At 40.7% G+C, this 25,851-nt stretch overlaps 1 protein-coding gene across 7 annotated transcripts in view; it reads left to right on the top strand.

The window, feature by feature from the left end:
- LOC306852084 (inactive rhomboid protein 1-like) overlaps positions 1-25,851 on the top strand; it is a 45,306-nt gene that overhangs the window by 4,566 nt on the left and 14,889 nt on the right. For 4 of the 7 annotated variants that reach the window (XM_079388706.1, XM_079388705.1, XM_079388707.1 and 1 more), the window contains 5 exons: positions 15,217-15,364; positions 15,461-15,603; positions 22,946-23,159; positions 23,319-23,525; positions 25,149-25,271. In XM_079388706.1, the coding sequence (XP_079244832.1) occupies positions 15,245-15,364; positions 15,461-15,603; positions 22,946-23,159; positions 23,319-23,525; positions 25,149-25,271 (807 nt within the window). In that variant the 5' untranslated portion in view covers positions 15,217-15,244. Of the gene's footprint in view, positions 1-15,216; positions 15,365-15,460; positions 15,604-18,599; positions 18,714-22,945; positions 23,160-23,318; positions 23,526-25,148; positions 25,272-25,851 lie in introns of all 7 variants that reach the window. The other 3 variants (XM_079388703.1, XM_079388704.1, XM_079388709.1) reach the window with 2 other exon arrangements.

Raw genomic sequence — 25,851 nt, 5'->3', positions numbered from 1 at the left:
AAAGTGCGATTAAATCGTTCCACCAGTCCGTCCGTTTGTGGGTGAAAGACGCTGGTGCGAACCGATTTAATGCCCAACAACCCGTACAGCTCGCGTATCGTACGTGACATAAACGCCGTGCCTTGGTCAGTGAGAATCTCTTTCGGGATTCCCACTCGGGAGATTATACGAAACAGTGCCTCCGCCACACTTTTCGCGGAAATGTTGCGGAGCGCCACTGCTTCGGGGTATCGCGTTGCATAGTCCACCAGGACCAATGCAAAGCGATGCCCCCGTGCTGACCGTTCCAATGGCCCGATGAGGTCCATACCAATTCTCTCGAAGGGGACCTGCACAAGAGGAAGGGGGCGCAATGGCGCTTTTGGGGAGGCCGGGGGATTCACTAACTGACATTCACGACAAGCCGCGCACCACCTGCGCACGTTCTCGTGAATGCCCGGCCAAAAGAATCGGGTCATTAGACGGTTTAGTGTCGCCCCCTGCCCTAAATGCCCTGCCATGGGATTACAGTGAGCCGCCTGGAAAAGCATTTCTCGGCGGCTTTTAGGCACTAACAGTTGGGTTGTATCCTGCTTTGTTTGAGTGTCTTGGGCCACTCGATACAACCGATCCTTTAAAATAGCAAAATAGGGATAGGAAAGGGGCCGGGCTGAATGGAGAGGCTGCCCGTCGATGGACCAGACCTGCTCAAATGCACGTTTTAGTGTCTCATCCCGAGACTGTTCCAGGGGAAAGTCATCACGCTCCGAAAGGATCAGCCTCTCGATTGCGCTCGGTTCCCCTGGCCCCGCCTCGGTCGGTCTAGGCTCCGCCTCCCCAGCCTGCACGGCCACCTCCCCCCCTCGCTTCCCTTCCCAAGCGACATCCGTACATAAATACCCCAATAATTGACTAAACGCTGGCCAATTGGTTCCCAAAATCAGCGGATGTCTGAGGTGCTGATTAACAGCCACCTCCACATTATGCTTTTGCCCCCGAAATTGGATGGCTAAGCGCATTACTGGGTACTTTACCACATCCCCGTGTATGCACCGCACCTGCACCATGCAGCTCTTATCCAATGCCGCTGGCTGAATTAGGCTTTGATGGATCGAGGTTTGGTTACACCCCGAGTCCACCAGAGCCCAATATTTACCCCCCTTAATACTCACAGGTATTTGGTACTGGCCAGCTTGATCGGGGGCGGCCTGTGGGCAGTCCGGAACCCGGATCAGTGCCCCGACCTCCATCACCGGGCACCGATTGATAAAGTGTCCTGGGTCCCCACAACGCCAACAGGCCGGCCCAGACTTCCCCGCCGCCCCAGTGGCGGGAAGTGGGTCAAGTGATTGGCGCGGAGAGAAGGAGGGAGCAGAATCGGGAACACCACTCGGTCCCGTAGGCCCCGCCCCCCTGGGCGAGACCCTCAGACCTCCGTACTCCGGTGCTGGCCCACCCCTCCAGCGGGGTGGGGCTCGAGGAGGGGGATTCTGATTCAGCCGCGACCTAGGGAGAGGGATAGGTTTGGGAGCGGACGGAGAGGGGAGAGAGAGAGAGACAGCTGGTAGAGCCTCGCCACCCTTGGGGCACGCCACCATCTGGTCCTCCGCTAGTTGAATGGCCAGGTCCAACGATGCCGGCCGGTGGCACTGGACCCACTGCGCGGTCTTCCTCGGCAGCCGCGCGATGAACTGCTCCAGCACCACCTGATCCACTATCTGGTCGACATCGTTTCCCCCGGCCAACAGCCATCTGCGGCAGGCGTCCCGGAGCTGTTGAGCCATCACAAAGGGCCGGGTGCTGTCCCCCAGCTCCAGCGATCGGAAGCGCTGACGATGTTGTTCGGGGTTCAAGCCGACCCGTTGCAGGATGGCTCTCTTAAGGTCGTCGTAGACCAGGAGGTTCTGAACCGGCAACTGCTGCGCCGCCAACTGGGCCTCCCCCGACAGCAGGGGAATGAGGCGCACAGGCCAGTTCACCTGGGGCCACCCACATGCCTCCGCGGTTCTCTCGAACAGATCGATGAACGCCTCCGGATCATCCTGTGGGCCCATTTTGTTCAGCGGCATGTGGGGGGGTGGGGCCGGAGCCGGTGTCGCTCCTCCGGCCCGAACCTCCCGGTCCATCCAGCTCCGGAACAGCTCGCGGTCCTCCTGCTGCGCCTGGACGAGGGTCTGGAAGCGCCGTTCCTGGTCCTCCCTCATGTCCAGCAGCGCTTGGTGGTGCTCCTGGTGGAGGCCCGCGAGCGAATGGATGACATCCGCAAACGGCGAACTCGACGGGGACGACATGATGGCAGCAGCCTTCCTTCTTCCTTCCCGGGTTTCGGCACCAGTGTAACACAACTCAGTTCGGTATCTGGAAGGAAGAGGACAAGGGTGGCTGTCGGAGACTCGAGTGGTTTTATTCAAAATAAAATAAACTCAAAATAAAGTTGGCCCAACGGCCCAGATGAGCACAAGCGCAGCTTGTGTCGGTACGTCTTTCTCCAGCGTTTCTCACAGCTCCTGGCAGTCACACACACACACACAAGTCTCCGTCTCTCTCTCCCTGTGCATCTCTCTCCGGCGTCTTAAGCAGTCTCTCCGCGCCAATCACTGCAATCAAACACAGGTGTTCATCATTTTGCACTTGACCCACTTTCTCCCCGCTCGTCTCCCAATGTACTCTCCCGCTGCAGACTCCGCTGAATCACGCCCCCCTCGCCACAGTGGCCTTTTTGGCTTTTTAGAGATGTTACGGTGTGGGGTAAACTCCTCTGTTCTGACCCAAGATGAAGCTGTTGTGTGCGAGTAGTATGATCCCATTTGTGGATTTATCGTAAGCTTGGGTGATTTAGATCCACACACTTTACCATAGCCTAGCGTCTCTCAATTTGGTAATAGCTTGTCACCGTCAGATAAACACAGCAATTGACTTTTTCTTTGAATAGGTGTTGTATTATGAAATCACAGCAGACTGTATACAGATTTGTTCCAGTAGGCAGTCACTCATCTCCCTTGACCTCATGTTAAGTTGTTACACTTCTTCCTTATGCAATATCATATTATTTATCATGCTTTTTAATCTTTTAAGATTCCAGTTTCATTCCTAGTTGTTTGGTAATCAGTGTACACACCAGTTTTGCATCTGATTGGACTGAATTACCTACTTCTTGACAGCATTGACAATATGGCATTATACACTATCGACCAGAGGTCTGGGGTCAGTAAGATTGTTTTTAAACTAATACTTGTATTCTACAAGGATGCATTATATTGGTTAAAAGTGACAGTAGTAACATTTATAATGTTATAAAATATTTATTTTTTCAAATAAATGTTGTTCTTTTGAACTTTTTATTCATCAAATAATTGAGAATTGGTTTTTATTAAAATATTAAGATGAAAAATCAATTAAATCTTTATAGATTAAAGATGAATTTATTTTAAAATATAGATTAAAATATTAAGTAGCACAACCGTTTTCAACATTAATATTAAGAAATGTTTATTGAGTGCCAAATCAGTATATTAGAATGATTTCTGATGGATCATGTGACACTGAAGACTGGAGTAATGGCTGCTTAAAATTCAGTTGTGCCAACACAGGAATAAATTAAAATGTAATAAAATAGAAAAGTGCTGTTCTAAATTGTAATTATTTAACTTTTTAAAATTTTTAAATAAGTAGATGCATATTAGTGTACACCCAAACCCCCCCACCCCCACAAAAACAAGCCACTTAGGGAAATTTTGCTGATTTTCTTTAAAATAAATACCATTTGGTTTGATATTTTATTTAACGCATTTACGTTCATCCAATTTTAGGTGTGTATAAATACTTTTTCATGTGTGCAACATACTGTATGTAGCAGGTATTCGAACAGTCAGGTGGAGAAAAAAAATTCTTGCAGCATTGCTTTCAGGAAGTATAGACTAGTTCAGGCCTATCCCAAACTATCATACAAAAAAGTGAGACGACATAAGAGCTGTCAGATCCCAGGGAGTGCATTCACTTCCAAATTCCTTTTGAGCAATCCATTCTGTAAATAAGATATAGAAGTATAGACTATTGTGTCTGGAAATTAAGAGATGAAAAAGTAGATCGGGGATTTGTTGGATTTTTACCACAAGTAGAGAGAATGACATTGCCAAGAGAGAATGACATTATGACAAAAAGAAATGGAAATGAAATGAAAACTAATGATCCAGCTCTTGTGGAAAATCAAATTACCTTGATTCGTGATATTTGTACCTTTATTCTCTCATTCTCTCTTTCTTTCTCTGTTTCCTGGCTGCTGATTTTGGAAGAAAGACCAGACTGTGGTGGGTAAACCCCATGTGCATAACCAGCTCTTTCTCTGCTCCTCCGTGTCTCTCTCAATCTTGCTGGTCCTATCTGTTGTCAGGCACTTTTGAAAGGATGCCTCTAGGCCTCATGCCTCACACAGGGAACGGGATTTGACTGTAATTTTATTGTTATTGCAAGCTGATTTATTTTCCACTTTGCCTTGGAGAAGGAAAAACTATGAAGATTTGACTTTATCCTGAACAAGCGGGGGGTTTATAATCTCGGTAGCCTTTGTGTGTTTGGGTGGAGCAGCAGAGACATGGGTTGTGTCCGGGCCTTAGGACATCATCACGTGGCAGGACAAGTTCATCTGCTCTCTGGCAATCTGTGCGGCGTCATATATTGCTGAGGCTTTTAGGCTTTAGATTATATCTGATCATTTGACATAACTCAGGATGAAAATGCTTTAAAAAAAAACAAAAAAAAAATACTCAGTGAAAGCAGGCCAAAGTTTACACTTTACGCCCCCACATGCACTTTTTGGCTTCAAGACTTTGCTGCAAGTGCTAATAGTAAAGATCATCAGACATTCATCCAAAAGGATGGCTGTTTATGTGTAACTGAGGCTTTAAATCTCACCTGAAAATGAAAATTCTGTCATAATTTATTCACCCTCATGTTGTTCCAAACGTGTATCATTTATTTTCTCGTGCGAAACGCATAAGGAAATGTTTAGCAGGTTTCTGAGCTGCTTTTTCCATACATTGAAAGTGGATGAGAACCAGGGGCTGTCAGACTCCAAAACTGGCAAAAACTGTCAGACTATTAAGTCTATTACAGCTTTATGCGATTAATTTAATTGAAGTTATTCATTGTAAATCTCAGTCCCATTTCAGTTCCTCCTGCTCGTCCTTTAATCATGTTGATGCATCAAAAAGAAAAATCTTGAAGGATGGATGGAATTACCTCACAGACATTCACAGTCTAAATCATTTTTGCATTTTACCTGGAAATATGCAGTTTGGAACTGATCGAGTTTTTCCCTCCATAAATATTGTGGAATTAATATAAGACCTTTAGTGTGTTACTGCCAGTAATAAGAATTCTTGGTTATATTCAAATACAAATCATATTAATCTCTATACCAGCAGTAAATATCCAAGAGCATGCAGCTAAAATAATGACAAACTATGTGATAAACTTTAATAAGTTGTGGTCTAATAAATGGAGCCCAGTATTATTTAAAGCTTTTGACAGCCTGCTGCTTCTTGACTGTAAGACTTGAACCTTTCCTGTTCATGTAGGGAAGAATTTCTACTAATTCCTACAGAAATAATCACGTCTTTCTGTTAAAACCCTTGTAGAGTCTAAAGTCTTTTGGGGGGTGGGAGGAGATTTGGCTTTCGTGTGATTTGAGACCTTGTGTGTGTTTATTTGATCTTGGATGTCAGATGTTTGAAATTTTCATTTTATTGTCTTTTCAAACCCGCGCACCATCTGCGTACAATTAACATTTTATTTTCATGCAGTGTGATCCAACAGAGGACGTGTTCATGTCAAATTCACAGCATGAAGATGCCTCATAATGAGCACTATTGTGAAAGCAGCCCCTTCTTAGAAAAAGGCGACGAACCACCCTCAGTTCTCAAATAGCCCCTAATACAACACCATTTGCCCGTCTGCAGTGCTACAGATTCTCATTATCATTCTTGTGCCTTCCTTTGAAAAGAAACTGTTTTCACTGTATGGTTGAATTTTTTTTTTTTTTTTATATATGAGCACAATTAATGTTTTGCTGTGTAATCCTGGAGCAAGGCTAGCCTGTTTGTGTTACATGTTGTTACATGTTAATGGAAGCTGGGATTGTGCAGTATAAAGCAAAGTTTAGATGTCCATTAATTGGGTGTGTTGGACTCACTGGAATTGCAGTGTGAACACAGACGGCATTCTTTGAATTATATCCCAAACTCAAGCTCTTGGGAGACAGGAGTCAGTTAATGGAGCCCAGACAGGTTATTTTTAGGAAATGTACAAAGAGAAGACTATTGCACGTGGTATTTCTCTATAATTTATGTGGGTCAAAGACATTAACAAAATCCTTAACAAAATAAATATCTTATAGAAATTAATTTCTTAGTTTCTGCATATTCTAATGAGTGAAATTGTTTCAAATCATCAAACAGGTTTGTGTTGTTTGTGTCTAATTTGAGTTAGAATGCAGATTTAGGTTTATTATCAAAAACATTAACATCTGTAAAAATTGTAACAACCTCATTTGTTGCACTGTTTCATCTGGCTTTAGACTAGTTTAAATCACTGAGTCATTTGTGTTCGCTGAATTGAAGTGCTTCACATTGGATCACTGTGCTGCCATTTGAACTATGAGCCACGCGGATGAACTGTCTGTGTGGTGCAGTTAGTGCTGTGTTGTTCCACTTTTGGCACACAGACATTACAGTGGGGGAAAAAATTATTTGATCCCCTGCTGATTTTGTACGTTTACCCACTGACAAAGAAATGATCAGTCTCAAATTTTCTCAAACGCATTTCAAAAAAGTTATAAATTGATTTGCATTTTAATGAGTCCCATTCGCAAAACATGACTTAGTACTTGGTGGCAAAACCCTTGTTGGCAATCACAGAAGTCAGACGTTTCTTGTAGTTGGCCACCAGGTTTGCACACATCTCAGGAGGGATTTTGTCCCACTCCTCTTTGCAGATCCTCTCCAAGTCATTAAGGCTTCGAGGCTGACATTTGGCAACTCGAACCTTCAGCTCCCTCCATAGATGTTCTATGGGATTAAGGTCTGGAGACCTTGCGGGCGCTGCAGGATTTCAGTCCTTCACGGCGTAGTGTGTTACCAATTGTTTTCTTGGTGACTATGGTCCCAGCTGCCTTGAGACCATTGACAAGATCCTCCCGTGTACTTCTGGGCTGATTCCTCACCGTTCTCATGATCATTGAAACTCCATGAGGTGAGATCTTGCAGCATGGAATAATCGCACCAACTGTTGTCACCTTCTCACCAAGCTTCTTGGCGATGGTCTTGTAGCTCATTCCAGCCTTGTGTAGGTCTACAATCTTGTCCCTGACATCCTTGGACAGCTCTATGGTCTTGGCCATGGAGGAGAGTTTGGAATCTGATTGATTGATTGCTTCTGTGGACAGATGTCTTTTATACAGGTAACAAACTGAGATTAGGAGTACTCCCTTTAAGAGAGTGCTCCTAATCTCAGCTCCTTACTTGTATAAAAGACACCTGGGAGACAGAAATCTTGCTGATTGATAGGGGATCAAATACTTATTTCACTCATTAAAATGCAAATCAATTTATAACTTTTTTGAAATGCGTTTTTCTGCATTTTTTTGTTGTTATTCTGTCTCTCCCTGTTCAAATAAACCTACCATTAAAATTATAGACTGATCATTTCTTTGTCAGTGGGCAAACGTACAAAATCAGCAGGGGATCAAAAAAAACTTTCCTCACTGTAAATGTGACCCATGCTGGCAAAATGAGTCGGAATGCGCATAGGCAAATTTTCATAAAAATTTGTTAATTAAGCCCTCGTCTTTTTTTCCAGTGCTCCAAATAGTAATTAAACATCTAAAAGTATCTTTATTTGTATGTTTTCTGAGAGGAGTGCCTTTTTGTCGGCTTGCTTCTCACGCTGAATATTTAAGTATTCACACAAACATAATCTGTTATATCTTAAGTGAACGTTTAGGGAACTGTTGGGGAAAAACATCTGATACAATTCTAGTAAGTTTGGCACTTTTGTGTCCATCTTACTGGAAGAGACTTAGATCCGTGTGGCTTACAGTATATGTAAATCAGGGACTGGTTTATGCCTTCTCTCTTACGGGTTTTTGACTGCTGTTTCCTGGCAGTTCCACGCAAACAACGTCAGCCTCAGGTTTGTGTTGTATGCCATTCACGTGAGAGCCAGCTTTACTCATTTATGACTGTGAGTTTTGGCCTGTTTTAGCTCATAGTCTACAGTTGTGTCTACTGTGCCCTTGGAGAAAAACCTAACCCACCAAATTAACAAAGCGTTCTGCTGGTTCCGTGAATAAGGCTTGAAAGTTCCCTCCATTTTCAACCATTATTGTGCTGTCACAGCATATTAAATAAAGCTGTATGCCAGACCAGCCGGTCTGTTAAAGGTTTGAGTTGGGACCTAAATTATTCTCAAACAGCTTCTTTGGCAGTTGCAAAAACTGATTCACTTGGGAGCTAATGCATAATTGAAGGGATTTTCCAGAAGTAAATTGCTTTTGTGTCTGAAATATTGCAATTTTCTTTCCTTAAGTGATGTTATGGAAGTGTGGAGCCATTTTCTCCCTCTGAATTAATGACACAGAGCCACTTTATTAGCACGGCTTTGACATTTCCATCAAAAGCCAGCAAGGATTTTTAACAGCCCACACAGCGAGTCCTCTCTAGTGGGAAATGCACCAGGCGGCCATCACCCTGGAAAGTATTTAAATGGAGATCACATGTTGTTTAGGCATGCGCTGCTGAAAGTCCTCTTGGCTGGCGACTGATGCAACCGAGACAGAAAGATGTTTGTTGGCAGGTTGAAAGATGGATCTGAAGTCTCCTAGCAGGACCATTCAACACCTCTGCTTCTCCCAGCATGCACTCTGGGATCAACACCAGTGCCACTCTGTCAGCACATTGAAATCCATGGACACTTATTCCGATGTTTTCAAACCGCATCAAGCTGAAGCACAGCCATTGAGTTTTAATGGACCGTTTTCTTAATTTACAGAGTCTTTAAAGAGCCGTATGTGTGTTCAGTCTTTAGCACAGACAAACGGAGCCCTGTTGGCTCCGAATAGATTAGTTTAAATTAATTTCTGACTGGTTTTTGCTGGTTTTGAGTTGATCTAGCTGGTCCACCAGCATAAGCTTCAGTGACATGACACAGGTTTTTGTTTTGTTTTTGTATGTTCATTAATAAATAAATCAAAATGAAATTCATACATAAATTCAAAAATACAAAAATGAGATGTTTTTAAAAGATTTTATTTGATCAAAGATACAGTACAATAGTAATGTTGAGAAGTGGTATTTAAAATTATAATTTTTTATTTTAATAATAATAATAGTAATATTTTAAATACTATTAATTATTAATATATTCTAATTTTTGGCACCTATCTATTACCTGCAGGTGTGCGATGATTGATTGTTAATTAAGAATATTGTAGTTAAAATGCTTTCTTATACGCTTCATTGCTTATTAATTTGAATTATATTCTCTAGGCCTATATGAAACCAACATGAATACAATTATAACATGAGTGCAATTATACGAACTTGGCGAGTTTTATATATAAAGATTTTATTCCTTTTCTTTATCAAGGACACTCCTGTTTTGTCACTGACTGATGTTAACCGCTAGAGACCTCCATCATATTATGACGACAGACAACATGAACCGGAACTTTTGAAAGGCCTTTTGTATTCAGTTCGGCGCTCCGCCACTGCCTTTCAACGGGGTGATTCCCACGTGCATGGGCCCCCAGCAGGCTCTGATCATGGAACAGGAAGTAGACACTCTCTTGAGGAAGGAGGCCATCGAGGTGGTCCCTCCTCACGGAAGAGAGTCCGGGTTCTACAGCCAGTACTTCATTGTTCCAAAGAAGGATGGTAGATCTGTGTCAGTTGAACCGCTCAGTCACATGACTGAAGTTCAGGGTGCTTACACTCATCAGTCGTGTCTCAGGCCAAGTCCGAGGACTGGTTTGTCACGATGGATCTAAGGACGCATATTTCACGTCTCCATCCTTCCCTCTCACGGGAAGTCCCTGAGGTTTGCTTTTGGGGACAAAGCTTACCAATATCGGGTTCTTCCCGTTGGCCTTGCACTCTTACCCCGCACTTTTACATCAACGATTGGTTGATTCTAGCTCGATCAGAGCAGGTGGCGATTCGGCATCGAGATGTCGTTCTCGCGCACATGAAGGGGTTGAGACTGAACGCCAAGAAAGTGTGCTTTCTCCAGTATAGAGAACCACTTATCTTTGCGTGGTGTGGGATTTCCCCACGATGCAGGCACGTATGTCTCCTGCTTGGATCGAGTCGATCCTCACCTCAAGAGAGTGAAAGAGGGCCAGTCACTCACTGTCGAGCAGTTTCAGAAACTGCTGGGGCTCATGGCAGCTGCATCCAACGTGATTACTTTTGACCTGCTGTACATGAGACCCCTACAGTGGTGGCTCAAGACCAAGGGGTTCTCCCCGAGGGGAAACCCGCTTCGCATGATCAAGGTCATGCGGCGATGCCTACGTGCCTTAGACATGTGGAGCCAAGCTTGGTTCTTGTCTCAGGGCCCGGTGCTGGGAGCCTCTTGTCGCCGCGTAATGCTAGCGACGGACGCATCCCTCACCGGTTGGGGAGCGGTTATGAGTGGCCACCCTGCCCGCGGTCTGTGGAGCGGTCGCCATCTAATGTGGCATATCAATTGTTTGGAAATGTTGGCCGTGTTTCGTGCACTCAAGCACTTTCTCCCAGACCTAAGAGATCACCATGTGTTGGTGCGCACCGACAGCACAGCGGTGGTCTCTTACATCAACCACCAGAGAGGTCTGCGTTCGCGCCCCTTGTACAAGCTGGCGCACCAGGTCCTTGTGTGGTCCCAGGGCAAACTTCGCTCGCTCAGAGCCATCTTCATCCCTGGGTATCTCAATGTGGGAGCAGACATCCTGTCGAGGCAGGGGCCGAGGCCCGGGGAATGGATGCTTCACCCGTGGTGGTGAAGCAGATATGGAGGTTTTTGGCTTTGCGACTCAAGAGTCAGCGCTATGCCCCTCTAGTTCCTCCAGCTCCTTTGGACTGGACGCTATGGTACAGACTTGGCCGAGGCTTCGTCTGTACATTTTCCCTGATCGCTCTGCTCCCGGGAGCTCTGGATGGCAACATGGATCTGGCGAATGGGTTGGAGACGGGTTCGCCCTGTCTCCTCCTGCATTCCCCAGATCTAGCGCTCTCGCTCGTGTAAGCCCGCGTGTGCGGTTCTTCCCCCTTTGAGTGAGTGCTCGCTGTTGCAGCGCACGTTGCCGTGGCGACGCGTGCATTACGTGTGGAAGCTGTGGCCTCTGAGGGGGCACAGCTCATAGCTTCCGGTCTCTCAACCGAGGTTGCTGAGACCATCTTCCAATCCAGAGCTCCCTCTGCGAGGAAACTCTATGCCCTGAAGTGAAAATATTTCACTTCTTGGTGCGGAGACCGCCACCTTGACCCAGTTAACTGCCCGTTTGGTACAGTGCTGGAGGTCCTGCAGGCCCGTTTCTCCGCAGGGGTAACTCACTCCACCCTGAAGGTTTACGTGGCGGCTTTATCGGCCTACCACGCCCTTCTCGGTGGCCTTACAGTGGGTCGACACCCCCTGGTTACATGTTTCCTCCACGGTGAGCTGAGGCTGAGGCCTCCTGTACGACGTGTCCCTACGGGGACCTGGCTGTGGTTTTAGAAGCTCTCTGTAACCTCCATTCAAGCCTATTGAAGAGATTTTTGATCGCATTCTCACTTTGAGACTTCCTTCCTTTTGGCGATATCTTCTCTTAAGAGAGTGGGGATTTGCAGGCCCTTCATGGCCCCTTCTTTTCTCGTCTTTGCCCCTGGTCTGGCCAAAACGTTTTCTACCCTCGAGCGGGTTATTTCCTAGGTCCCCTCTTCTATATTCTATTCCTCCCTTTGGGGAGCCCGACCAGAAGCTTAATTGTATGTGCCAAACGGGGTCTGCCTGCTTCTCAGCAGACCCTTAGTCGGTGGATTGTGGATACTATTTCTCTCTTATGAATCCTCAGGAGTATGGCGGCCTCCAAGGCCTTTCTGGCACGGTCTTCGATGCAAGATATCTGCAATGCTGCGGGTTGGTCCACGCCCCTCACCTTTGTTCGGTTCTATGACCTTGATCTTAGGGCCACTCCGGGCTCTTCTGTTTTTTCGCCCTCGCTGTGCTCCTAGTGATACACACAGGGCAGGTACTTGGAAGTCTGGTGGCGTGGGCATCTCGTTCCTCTAGCGCTTTCGACTCAGCGTCTCGTTCCCTTCAGGGAACCAGGGTTACATACGTAACCCGAGACGTTATCATTGGACATTCGATTATTTAGTCTTTCTCTGTTTAAAATATTAATCTGGATCACTAACTAGAGTAAACATCACAGCAGACTTTCAGTTATTGGAGTTTAATGAATGTGTCTGTTTTGTGAAGCTTTCTATTGACGTCAAAAGGATGAAAAACCCAGATCAAATTTCTGTGGCTTCTGTATGTCTTTGTCGTCCCTCTTTTCTGAGAGGAACTATTGTGTCTATTGTTGCTCATGGAATGAATTTGACTCAGTTGAGTCAGTGTTTCAAACAAGACCAACGTTTTTTGGGCCTCTTTTGCAGAGAAAAACGTGTGTCCCACGAGTCAGTCAGCGATGGGTTATTGAGTTACTGTAACATTTCGATCATCTAAATTAGTAGATTTCTGATAATTATCAATTGAATGAAAGCAGATAGCATTCACAAATTTGGAAATAAGGAAAGGTTTGTTGACTCTAAAGCACATCTTTGATAGAATTGTGTATGTGAGAAAGAAAACAGAGCAAAAGCATCCCTGCTCGGGAAGGAAGTGCTCTCCAAATGAGGTCATTCATCACCGGCCGACAACACATGGACATCTGCCTTCCAGTCCTGTCCACAAAAACCAACTCGGTGTCCTGCTGCAACATCTGGCCCAAGTCAAAACATCACCCATGTCCTTTCCAACATTGTAGGAGGAATTCAGGAAGGAGAACTACAGATTGCAAGGGGGGATTTTAATTGCAGCTTTTAATTGCATCAGAAAATTAAAAGAAACAAGCAAAACGGGCAAAAAGAAAAAAATCAGTGCTTACAGTGAGTCACTTACAATGAAAGTAATTCAGGACCATTTTTGGTAGATTTAAAAGCAGAAATGTGAAGCTTTTATGTTGCTATTATGTTATCATGGCAACAATACTGTAACATGTTTCTTATTTCTACTCACATTCTACTCAGAGTTTTTTTACTTAGTACTTTTAGTTTGTTAATTTTGAGTTTGAGCCTCAGATAATTAAAGAATATTGAGGGCCCTTTTGTGTGCTTTTGATGTTATAAATGTTTCTATACACCACAGTTCTCTGGAAGAATCGGTACATGCAGTATTTTGTTGTAATAAACTTTACAAACACAACAGCCAACTCATGTGGGCTCCTTATGTCACTTCCTTTGTTATGAGGAAAAAGTAATGCTTCTGATTAGGTTTACCTAAGGAGGTTTCTAAATCACTACCACTGAATGGTTTGACTAAGCTGTGACTAATGAGTGAATTACAGACAGAACACAGAAGAATATATTTTGCTTTAAAAACAGCAGTTGTTTTGTATCCTTAGACAACCAGGATAAACAGCTCTGTTTTTCATGTAATGATAAGAAATGAACACAGCCAGCGTATCAACAGTCACATCTGTGCGTAGGAGTCATTAAGAGAGGAAAAATATCCCCTTTACTGTCAGTATAACCGTTGTAAACCATATTTTTCGTCATTTCATTTGAGAGTTTAGATTGTATTTTTTTTTTTAGTCCTCTGAACATCCTGATTAATATTATGGGAAGTGTTCGCTGGGAGACATGTATCAGGTCAGATTCATGCTAGTTAGTGTTTTTATTGCAGTTTACTTGTTGCAAACAGCTTTGAGCGGAAAGTCTTTATATGGTAGCTACTGGCAATTAGGTTACTGCATTCAAGTGGATTTCTGGGAAAATCTTGGTTCCTCTTGGTCTTGTTTCTGTGTTGGTTTTCAGTCAGTCGCTGTGGTTTTATTAGCTGTGTAAAAGCAAAAGGCTACCAATTCTTGTCATAGAGAAAATACAATATATACTGTATAAATGAAGAGCTAGTATTTTAGGGGTTGTATCTGTTAGCAAGCTAATCATTTGTCAGTTGTTACATGCTATGCTCTAAAATGCACTCCAAATACACAGTAAAGTCAACAGATGAAATAGTTCTGGGAAACACTGCATATTGATATATAAATATAAAGGAATGCTTATGTTTTGGTTTATAAGGGTCAGTGCTAACCTTTTGCCCAAACCTGAAATATCTACAACCACATTTTAATGTGTTTGTTTGAATAAAAATGTGGTCTGCAGTAGGATGTGGTGGGATTTTCTTTTTCCACACAGGGTGTTATTTGAAGGATTATGTTTAACTTTCTGTAAAAGTAGATGCCCTTATTTTCTTATGCAAAAAGTGCTGTTCATTCGCTGTGTTTCTGCCATGTTGACAGTGTAGGACTGTGATGTTACGCTGTAGTTCTAGTTACCCCAATTTGAAATTGAACAATGTTTGTTTTAGTAGACCTGACTGCCCCATCCAACATCTTTGAGGGGACACAAATACAAATACTGCCCTGCTTTGAAGGGTAAAAAAACTTTTTCATAATGAATGAATAAGGAGAATCCCTATATAGCACACTACAAACAGTTAAAATGATTAAACAGTGAAATAATAGTCGGATTTGCATCCTCTGCTGGAGGAGTAGGGGCAGTGCACTTATCACAATTCATATTTTTAACTAAACTAAAAAAATCTTTGACAGGCCTCCTTGAATTACTGTATTGTCCATATATGGATATCTTCAAATCTGGCTATATCTAAAGACGATTTTAATGTCAGAAGGTGCACTGAAAATGTACCTCAAATGAGCATTAAGGGTGTGAGTGCAGAGAGCACAAATGCAGTTGTAGTTTTACACTGATGTGTGCTGTGTGGATGGAGGACAGCACACTGCAGTCTCAGCAGTGCACCCTCATGTCACAACAACCAGCTGTAAATGCGGATTATCATGGCGTGTGTCTTATGTAAGGCAGCGCTGCTGTGTGTGTGCATTGTTCACCCATATCTGTGTGTTGATGTCTGTTTATTTGACCCTGTCTGATCTTACAGCTGGCTGGTAAGCGGAGGGGCGGCAGTCATGGCCGAAGCTGAGGACGAGAGCAGGAACAGCAGCCTGCAGAGAAAGAAACCGCCCTGGCTCAGATTGGACATCCCCATTGCGCCGAACCCTGTGGAGGAACGTCATAACTTTCTCCAGGTGGATATTTGGTGTTACACATTTCCTCAAGAAATTTTGATTGACTTAAAATAAATGACTATAAAAATCATTAAAATATTTTACTATTCACCACAGCCTGTCATGCGTAACAGCTTGTACCTGCGGAGTGCCAGCGTACCCACTGAAAACGTCCAGCTCAGATGTCCGCCGGTCGATCCCAACGCCTGCCGCAGACCCTCGGTCCTGCGCAAACCCTCCATCTCACAGACCATCAAAAGGTAAGACTGCACACATACACTACCAGTCAAAACTTTGGGGTCAGAACAATTTTAGTTTTTTTTCAGCAAGGATGCATTAAATGAATCAAAAGCGACAGCAAAGTACGGTGGCCGAGAAGTGCAAAACAAATCACGATTCTGAAAACAAAATAACAAATTACAAACGCAAATGCAAATCTAAAAAACAAAATAACAATTCCGAAAACATTATAACAATAAGAAAACACAATGACAAATCCGAAAACAAATGAACAAATCAGAAAACAAATTAACAAATCAGACAAAACGGAAGAGGTAGGTATAGTTTGAGACAGCGCCATTGGTTTGGGAATAGATTACTCATCGCTGATTGGACAAGATATCTGTCAATCAAGGTGTACAGGAAGAACGAGAAGAACACCAGAGTCAATCATTACAGCGTCAGCTCCAGTGGTGCAGATGGTAGAGCATGTCATTGTGTTTTTGGACGCGATCGACCCGGGTTCGAGTCCGCCTTTTGCCAAACTTTTTTTTTTCTTCCTTTTCAAATCTCGTATCGCATCAAAGGCATTTATTTTCAATAAAAATTAAGGAAATAATCCAAAAGTTGAAAATAAAGTATCGTTAGGTGTAGGGAGAGCTTTATTGTACCAATAAGGTGGCATCAATTTGAATTAAAATTATAATTTACACTCAATACGTTATTATTGCATACTGTTTTTTTTACATGAGGGACTTTTTGGTCACACTTTATTTTTAAATTCCAATTCTCACCATTAAAAAAACATTAACTATGACTCAATAAATTTGGCTCAATAAACTTCTAATTTGCTGCTTATTAATAATTAGTAAGGTAGGTGTTAATAAACAGTGCTAATAAACAGCCAATATGTTAATAATACTCTGGTCAGAGGAGAACTGGCCCCCCGACTGAGCCTGGTTTCTCCCAAGGTTTTTTTCTCCATTCTGTCACAGAGGGAGTTTTGGTTCCTTGCCGCTGTCGCCTCTGGCTTGCTCAGTTGGGGACACTTAATTTCTAGCGATTATCGTCAGTTTGATTTCACAGATGCTATTTAAACTAAACTGAGCTAGACAATGACTTCAGTATCTCTGAATTCAGTAATGAAATGCCTTTTAACTGAAAAATGAGTGTTTAATCTTATCATTATACATTACTGACACTCTATCCTCCAATTTGATACTGTTAAGTGCTTTGACACAATATGTATTGTTAAAAGCGCTATATAAATAAATAAAGGTGATAAAGGTAAATAATAGGCAGGCTAATAAGCTACTAGTTAATATTGAGAATTGGTCCCTATACTAAAGTGTTACCGACTTTGTTCAAAGACATCTTACCAACAAAAATCTTACCAACCCCAAACATTTGAACAGTAGTGTATATAAGGTGAAGTGTGTGCTTTCACTCAATACACTGAACTAAGGATGTTTACATGATGATGATGTGCTAAAAATGGAAAAGTTTTTCCTTTTGTGTTTTTGAAAAGTTTTGCGTACATAAAGCAAAGTTGTGAAAACAATTTCGTTCACACATATCCGCAAAAACATCAAAAAATGCTGTATTATGTATGCCAGGCCAATAGTTGCCAATGTCTCTTTGTGAAGAAACACTATGTGCCTGCACACAAACCTATTGGCTGAACATGCAATACGCATGCGCATGATGTCACCGTTTTCACAAATTTGCATTTTTTGTAGTTTACATGGGGAAATATGCGTTTTCAGAAACTTGCACTTTGAAACCCCAAACTCGCATCAATTGAGCCAATGTTTTGCAAAGGCATAGCATTTACATTTTACTGGCTTACTTAAAGTATTTCAACATTGTTTATTAAGTGTACTTATATTCCTTTGTTGTGAATATGTACTGTTTTGCATAGATGTGTTTTGTGTAATGCTGGTCACAAGCTAATTTGCCTGCAAGGATGTAAATAGTTACTTGAAAAGTCATTTATCTTGTCTTATTGGCAAACAAACAGATACACCCATGCAAACCCACATATAATAGCAAAGATTTACATTAGCATAATTCTAGGTGACGCACTAGCAAAACTGACTGAATAGTGTTCACAGCCTTGTTTATTTCAGTGTTGTGTTTAATTTGGTGAAAAATCAGGCATTGTTTTGATGCCAGGCTGCTTTGCTGTTTGAAGAGGAGATCAGGAATAAAAGATTTCCGGTCACCATTGTTGACCCATTTCAATTCCATGGGGGAAAGATATTTGTGAAACAGATACACAACTTATACTGAAGTTTATTCTTTATTTAGTACATATGATGTCAATAATAATTTATTAGCTCTTTGGCCTCCTTTGAAAATCCATCTTGCGCTTGTAACTGTGTTTATAGCTTGTCAGCCAGTCACTATGTTGCAAAAACAAGTTTGACCTCCTGAATCTGGTATGACTAATGGTTAAATACTAGTTAAAAACCAGCTAAACACTGAAGATGGATTTTCCAGCAGTTGCTTTGTAGTTTCTGATACAATGTCATACTTTTATGCTGTGACTGAGCTAAAAGGCTGATGTATTATTAACGACGAAAATAAAAGTCAAGAATGTGTTTTGTATCTGTCTTCCGTGCTTATTCTTTTAAAATCGCTGACTGCTCTCTAGACTCCCGGCCAGTAACAAGCACTGTTTATCTTAATGGCTTTGGATGTTTTATCTTCCTGGTATGGCTTGAAGTCCTCCACTGTGAGGAGACCCAGCAGTAAATCACGCTAATGTATTTATGTTCGTTTTGACTGCATGTGTGCATCTCTTTTTCAGCATCTGTTCTTGTGCTCATATTTTACAAAACCAGTATGATATAGAGTCTGTCCTGTTTGTTAACCTACTGCTTTTCTTCTGCAATTAATATGATCCTGTCAGCTTCTTAAATGCAACTCAATTTTTTCCAGCTCTGTTTTTCTTCTGTAACTAAACTGGTTGCTTTTCTATCTTTTCTCTTTTGTCATCTTCCTTTCCTGATCCTCCTCACCTCATCCCCTTCAGTCCCACAGGGAAGAGGGTACGCTTTGAGCAGATGAGCACCGTCCTGGTTAAAGGCCAGTGTTTCTTACGTCTGGAACCCCCCAGACGTCAGTCACTGCCTCAAATCGTCCTCAGGTACCTTGGAACCAATATAGACCCACTGAAGTCAAAATGTATAATAGCATGCAGTCAGATTAAACAGAGATTTTTTTTTTTCCCATTTTTCCACATACTGTAGTTTAAAGTAATGATCAGTTTGGATCAGGCATTTGGGTAACACTTTAGAATAGGGAACTTATTCACTATTAACTACGACTTTTCTCTCAATAAATTTCCTAATTTACTGCTTATTAATAGTTAGTAAGGTAGTGGTTAAATTTAGGTATTGGGTAGAATTGGGGATCTAGAATAAGGTCATGTAGAATAAGGCATTAATATGTGCTTAATTAGTACTAATAAATGGCAAATATTGTAGTAATATGCATGATAATAAGCACCTAGTTAAGAGACCCTAAAATATAGTGTTACCGGCATTTGTTGTTGTCTTAAACTCTTTTATTTAAAAAAATGCATCAATTGTTGTTTTCCACAATATATGAAAATATTTCAAGACTTTTTAATCTGGTTCACCCATGCTTAGTTTAAAAAGAATTATTTAAAATAACATGGTCCCTGATCAGTCATAATACTGTCAGAACACACACAGACTCCTACACAAACTTGAAAAAGAGCTCCTTTCTTCCTCTGCACAAAAACAGGAGCGCATCAAAGCCTTCACATCTGCATTTATGGGTTTGGCTGTGTTTTAAGATAATCAACTGATAGCATATTGGCTCTTGAGTCCACCATGTGTCTGCCATCAAAGGAATATTTGAGCTGTGGGAGAAGAGCATGTCATGACAGAACGTGTTATTCGCAATGCTTAAAAGAACTGCTATGTGGGCCTCTTTCGGCTATTTTATCTCTGCCGCTGGTTGTGACTCATGCTTTATTAATGTAAACTTGGATCTGCCCAGGTTTGATGACACTATTATCGATTCACAGTGTAGCAGTGAGGCTTTCTGGAGTCTTGGTTGTAATTTTTTGTCTATATTATGATTCATTCAGCTTTAGATAAACCGTATTAATAATGGTTATTTTAATTGCATTGACACTACACAGGCCTAGCTTCTACAAGTAAGACATAAAGTAAATAATTTATTTTAAAGCTTTATACATCTAATAGTAATAGTGGGGAGAAAAAGATAAGCTGTCATCTCAAATATTTTCACTTAAAAAAAAAATAGGAAAAAACTGTTATGGTGTAAATACTATTTAAAATAAATGTATACATTTAAATTAATTACAAATATAAAACTTTTTAGTAGCCATTATTCTAGTCTTCATTGTCCCATTATCCTTCAAAAAAAATATTTTCTGTGGATTTGGATCAATTTAATGCATCCTTGCTGAATAAAAGTATTAATTTCTTTCAAAAAATAATAATAATAATAATAATAATAAAAAAAAAAACGTACTGACCCCAAACTCTAGAATGGCAGAATATTTAATAGAAAGACAATATATTATTTATTTGGTAAAGTCTTAAAAAAAAAAAAAAAAAAAAGATTACATGAAAACAATAATTTAGGAAACATCTTATCTTTATAATATTATGCTTAATTTTATCTAACACAGTTTTGGGTCCTTATGAAGATATAAAGCTGCCTGTGATTTATGAAGGGGTTCTTTATTTTTAGGGGTCCTGGGCATCACCATCAACAAACCCCTGCTCTATAACAGGGCGTAATTGTACCATCTCCCCATTTAAATCCAGGACTCCACCTCTCTGTCATTGACAAAACTATCCACAAGTTAATTGATTCACTGTCCAGACTAATAACTGTTAAACATCACTGATGTGCATGATGGTGCTTGTTGGGAATTGCATGTCAGATTGTGAAGGAGGTTGAAAGATGTGTAATTTCTTCCACCGGGTTTTTTGAAAGACAGAGTAATTTGCAATGGACTGTTACAGAGGAGACTGTATTATTGTTTGAGGTGTGTGTGCTCATAACTGAATTGAGGAAACTGAGTCTTTTAGTCCCAGTTCTCACACTTATCTCATGTTTCGGCACGTTCCCTACTCTCTCTCTCTCTCTTTCTCTCTGTTCTCTCTCTTTCTTTTAGTCAGATGAACTGGTATTTTACTGGGTGTTTACACACTCCTCAAACACTATTTGAGTAAGCAGCAAGAATAAAGTGGAGTTGTTGCCAGTATATGAATCACTGCTGTATGGTCTCATACACATTAAGCTTTTAAGCAAGTACTGATCCTTCAGACTTACTTGGAGTATAGCAGGTTTTCTGCCTGAATTCTGACATCAAGGAAATGTCTTGTTTGCCTCTCTGACATCATGTGATATAGGGGGGGTAGAAGGAAGGGCAAGCCAATATTTCACTCAGTGTGAAGGCTTCTGTTCCCCCTCTGCCTCAGACATGACCTTCCTTGCCTCCTGGGATGAGTTAGACAGGTAGGTCAATGGATAGTTTTAATGATTCACAGTGGCTTTATGAGTGATATGGATTTTTTTTAATCAAATACTTTTTAAGCAGTCAGACAGCTTTTTAAACAGAACATTTTAATTGAATGTATTAGTTTAATTTGTGTTGTGAATGCATAAACTTGATTTTGGAAAGTGTACTTTTTAGTAGGGTTGTACATTTTTGTGGTTTATGGTCTTGTTTGGTTTATAGATGATCTCAACGTGTCTGGTTTATTAATTGGTAAAGTATTTGGGTTTTTTCGGTTACACACTGCTATTGAATACTTGATTTTGATTGGTCAGTTGCTGTATGTGGTATATTTGATCATTGTCAGGTTTAGTTTTGATAGTTGTACCTTTATTAATTAATCTCACAAAATTTTGTGAGCTTTCTCCAAAAACAAATCATTATCATATGCAGTTACTTATTTCATTTTACATCTAAAGTCAATGAATCTTTTTTTTTTTTCGCTGCATAGTAGTGTTGTGCTTAGCAGTTTTTTCATCACCGTATTGAGTGTTTACAGTTAAGGAGTTTGTTCAGTTATTCATTGGATAGTAGAACTGTTCAAGTTATTTTCTTGGTTGATTTTACTGAAAATGTTCTTTCTCAAATCATTCCTTCAAAGGGTGACATTAAGCTGGTGACCCCCTCTGCTGCCTTAAAAGGGTCTTCCCTCAGCTGGCCTCCCTTGTAATGATGCACAGCCGACTCTGTTATTACTATGTGTCCTTTACTCTAAACACTGCTGATGTCTTCACTGTACTACCAGCGTTTACACGCACTTCAAACACTTGAAGACTCTGTCCAGGATTGTGTGTTAGGGACTACACACCCATGTATTTTTGTCTTGTTTTTCAGTAAAGTAATATCTAAACATCCCTTAAAATAAGACAGGTTGACTTGTGAAGCGATATTGCATAAAATATTCAGAGATGATTATATCTTGAATTAAATGTATATCTTAACCCAGGGTTTTCCAAAAAAATTTGTCAGCTGAACCCCTTAAAATCTTAGGGGCTAATTTTAAGTTAATATTTCAGTAATTTAATAATATACTTGTGTTTTTTTTTTTTTATGTTGGTTAATGCTCACATGGCCTGTAAGTGAACAGATACAATTTTTTATACTTATTATTATTATTATACTTTTGTAACTCTAATAATAAAAATGAAGATAGAAATGTATTATTGTTGTAAATTACCCATAAATGGAAATTACCCATTAAATGGACCCATATTTAATGAAATTGCTGCCTTTGATTTAATAATAGCACTAAGCTATATCATGATTTCAGTTTTATTTTGATTAATTTTGCAGCCATATTTATTTATTTCAATTTTACAATGTAATTATAAGCATTGCATTCATTTTATTTTTGCCCATTTGGGAAACCTTTAACCTGTTTGTAAATAGTTTTTAGTGAAAAAACAAATGATCTTAATTCAAAATCTGAAAACAAAATGTAATTATTTATTTACAGTTTTGCATCACAAGTGAATTTATTGTGTCTTAGGGATGTTTTTATTTGTACTTTAAAACAGGATACAGAAAAAATCATAGTATGATTTTATCATATTAAAAATTAGTTTTATACATTAATGTTAGACACTCATGAATCATTCTCTTGAAAAGAGTTAATTCACGTGACTGCAGTCGACCATGGTTGTTTTGGAGGTCTCAGGAGGGTAGTTTATTCAGAACCTCAGACTTATTTTGACTCTTTACTCAGATTACACAGTGGATTTGATCATGTTTTTCCATTCTCTCACTTTGTATACATGGTGTAGTAAAACTGTTGTATTTACTATTACTATAATTAACAATAAATGTGACTGCAGGGGTACAGCAGACTGGTTTGGGGTCAGCAATGATGTGGATGCCACCCAGAAATGGCAGCGGAAGAGCCTTCGTCACTGTACCCAGCGCTACGGCAAACTGAAGCCTCAGGTGATACGCGAAATGGACCTGTCCAGTCAAGACAATCTCTCCATGACCAGTACTGAAACCCCTCCTCCTCTATATGTTCCCCCCGCACAGCATGGCATGCAGAGGGTAAGCTGGACACATACTCATCCCTTTATAATGGTACAATCCAAAATAGCTTAAATTGTTCTATTTGAAACCACTTTGTTTCTATAAAACATTGGACTTCCATCAACATTTCCCATTAGCATTTACTACAAGATTACTTTTTGTGATTGGTGTCTGCAGATCGTAGACCCGCTGGCTCGGGGTCGAGCATTCCGTAATATAGAGGAAGTGGATGGTCTTAGTATACCTCAGACCCCCATCACCCCCTGTGCTACTTCCCTGTGCTCCTTCACCAGCTCCCGCTCTGGCTTCAACCGACCTCCCCGTAGACGAAAGCGTGAGTCTGTTGCCAAAATGGGCTTCAGAGCGGCCGCTGCTCTGGTGAAGGTAAGAGCCGATAGATAGACAGTAGTGTAAAGCATGTTGCATCTCCATTGGGTATGTTTTATAACAGTGCTTCTCAACAAGGGGGATGGGGCCCACTGAGGGACAAACTTCCAAGGGGGACTTGAAATTATTTAATTGTGTATATATATATATATATATATATATATATATATATATATATATATATATATATATATATATATATATATATATATATATATATACTAAAACATAATTAAAATACATTTCTTTTTTTTCCTCAGTAAACATGTTTTTACTGAACAACATGCTGAAAGGGATAGTTCACCAAAAATAAAATTTTCTCATTAATTACTGACCCTCATGTTGTTCCAAACCCGTAAGACCTTTGTTCGTCTTCGGAACACAAATTAAGATATTTTTGATGAAATCAGAGAGCTTTCTGACCCTCCATAGACCACAATGCAACTGACACGTTCAAGGCCCAGGAAGGTAGTGAGGACATGATGTGATATCAGTAGTTCAACCTTAATTTTATGAAGCTATGAGAATACTTTTTGGCACAAAGAGAATAATAATAATGACTTTATTCAACAATTTCTTCTCTTCGATGCGCATTCACGAGAGTACCACGACGTGTATAAAATATCTTAATTTGTGTTAATTTGTTTGAAACGACATGAGGGTCAGTAATTAATTACACAATCACAATTAATTTGAGTTGTTTTTTTTTTGTTTTTTTTTTAAATTAGCATTCCCAGTTTTATGTTAATAAAACTGTTTAAAAATTGTCATAATTCAAGCAAAAATCCCTGAGGAAATATCTTGCCCAATTTGGGTGGCCTTCACGTCAAAAAGGTTGAGGACTTATACCATTGTAGAAAGTCTACTTTAGCTGCATAGAACTGAATAGCTCCAAAAACTGATTTCATTTCTGGGATTTCCAGGGAAATCATGCTTTAGTTTTATTATCATCCCCCAGACATGAACACAACAAGTTCCCAGACAGGAACAAACAACAGGATAAAGCGACAGACTCAATTTCTGACATTTGCTGGAAAAAATCACCTTTTGACCTTAAAATTCGGAAATCTCCTTTGAGCTCCAGTCCCTAATGTCAAAGTGACGTGAATGCCATCGAAACAAGGCATCGAGCGTCCAATAAACCCAGCCGTGGTGATTATCATAGATTACTTCAGATGCTCACTTTGACGTCCTTGTAAAGATTGCAATAAATATTACCCTCCCCCGTATAATCTGTTATGTAAAAGTGTATCTCTGGCTTGACTTGTTGGCTCTGGATTTGGCCCAGTTCCATTTAGTGCCTGAGCCCATTTGACCAGGCTATAGGCCGGGAACAACGCTAACAGATGGCTATGATAATTCCACTGGAATGTTCAGATGTTAGTCTGATAGAATATTCTGGAGCAGGCTGAGGTAATCCCCTGCTTGGCCGCAGAAGCAGCACAGATGCATTGGAAAGGACATTAGGATCTTACCCATTGTTTGTGATGTATAGCATGTGATCTATAATTCCACAGTTATTATGTTCATTTCTGTTCATTATATGAACACTGGGCATAGTAGTGAGCATGATGTTGTTAATGAGGATGATAGTAAAGATTATAATGATGGTGGTTTTAGGGACGTTCTCTGCGGGAAGGTGCCGCTCGGCGAATGCATCGGCGGAGTTTCGCCACAGCTAGTTTTCAGGATGAGGACACTGTGGATTTCCCAGATGAACTGGACACCTCCTTCTTTGCCAAGGTGAAAATAAATACAAAACCTGAAGTTTACGACAGAGACCATATCAATTCAAGTCATAATTTAAATTGTTGTTATCTCAAGTCATAATTTAAATTGTTGTTAAGCTGAAATGTAAAACGCACCACTAGCATTTAGCACAAAAATAAAAAAATAAAAAAATCAGGAAGGGGTCCTATATATATATATATATATATATATATATATATATATATATATATATATATATATATATATATATATGGACCCCTTCCTGATTTTTATTTTGTTTTATTTTTGCGCACTTTAATGTTTCAGATCATCAAACAAATTTAAATATTAATCAAAGATAACACAAGTAAACACAACATACAGTTTTTGAATGAAGTTTTTTTCTTATAAAGGGAAAACAAAATCCAAACCCACATGGTCCTGTGTGAAAAAGTGCTTGCCCCCTAAACCTAATAACTGGTTGGGCCACCCTTAGCAGCAACAACTGCAATCAAGTGTTTGTGATAACTTGCATTGAGTCTGTTACAGCACTGTGGAGGAGTTTTGGCCCACTCATCTTGGCAGAATTGTTGTAATTCAGCCACATTGGAGG

Source organism: Barbus barbus (assembly GCF_936440315.1).
Source record: "Barbus barbus genome assembly, chromosome: 32".
Taxonomy (NCBI): domain Eukaryota; kingdom Metazoa; phylum Chordata; class Actinopteri; order Cypriniformes; family Cyprinidae; genus Barbus; species Barbus barbus.
Note: the sequence above shows the minus strand (reverse complement) of the source record. Positions and strands in the feature narration are given on the sequence as shown.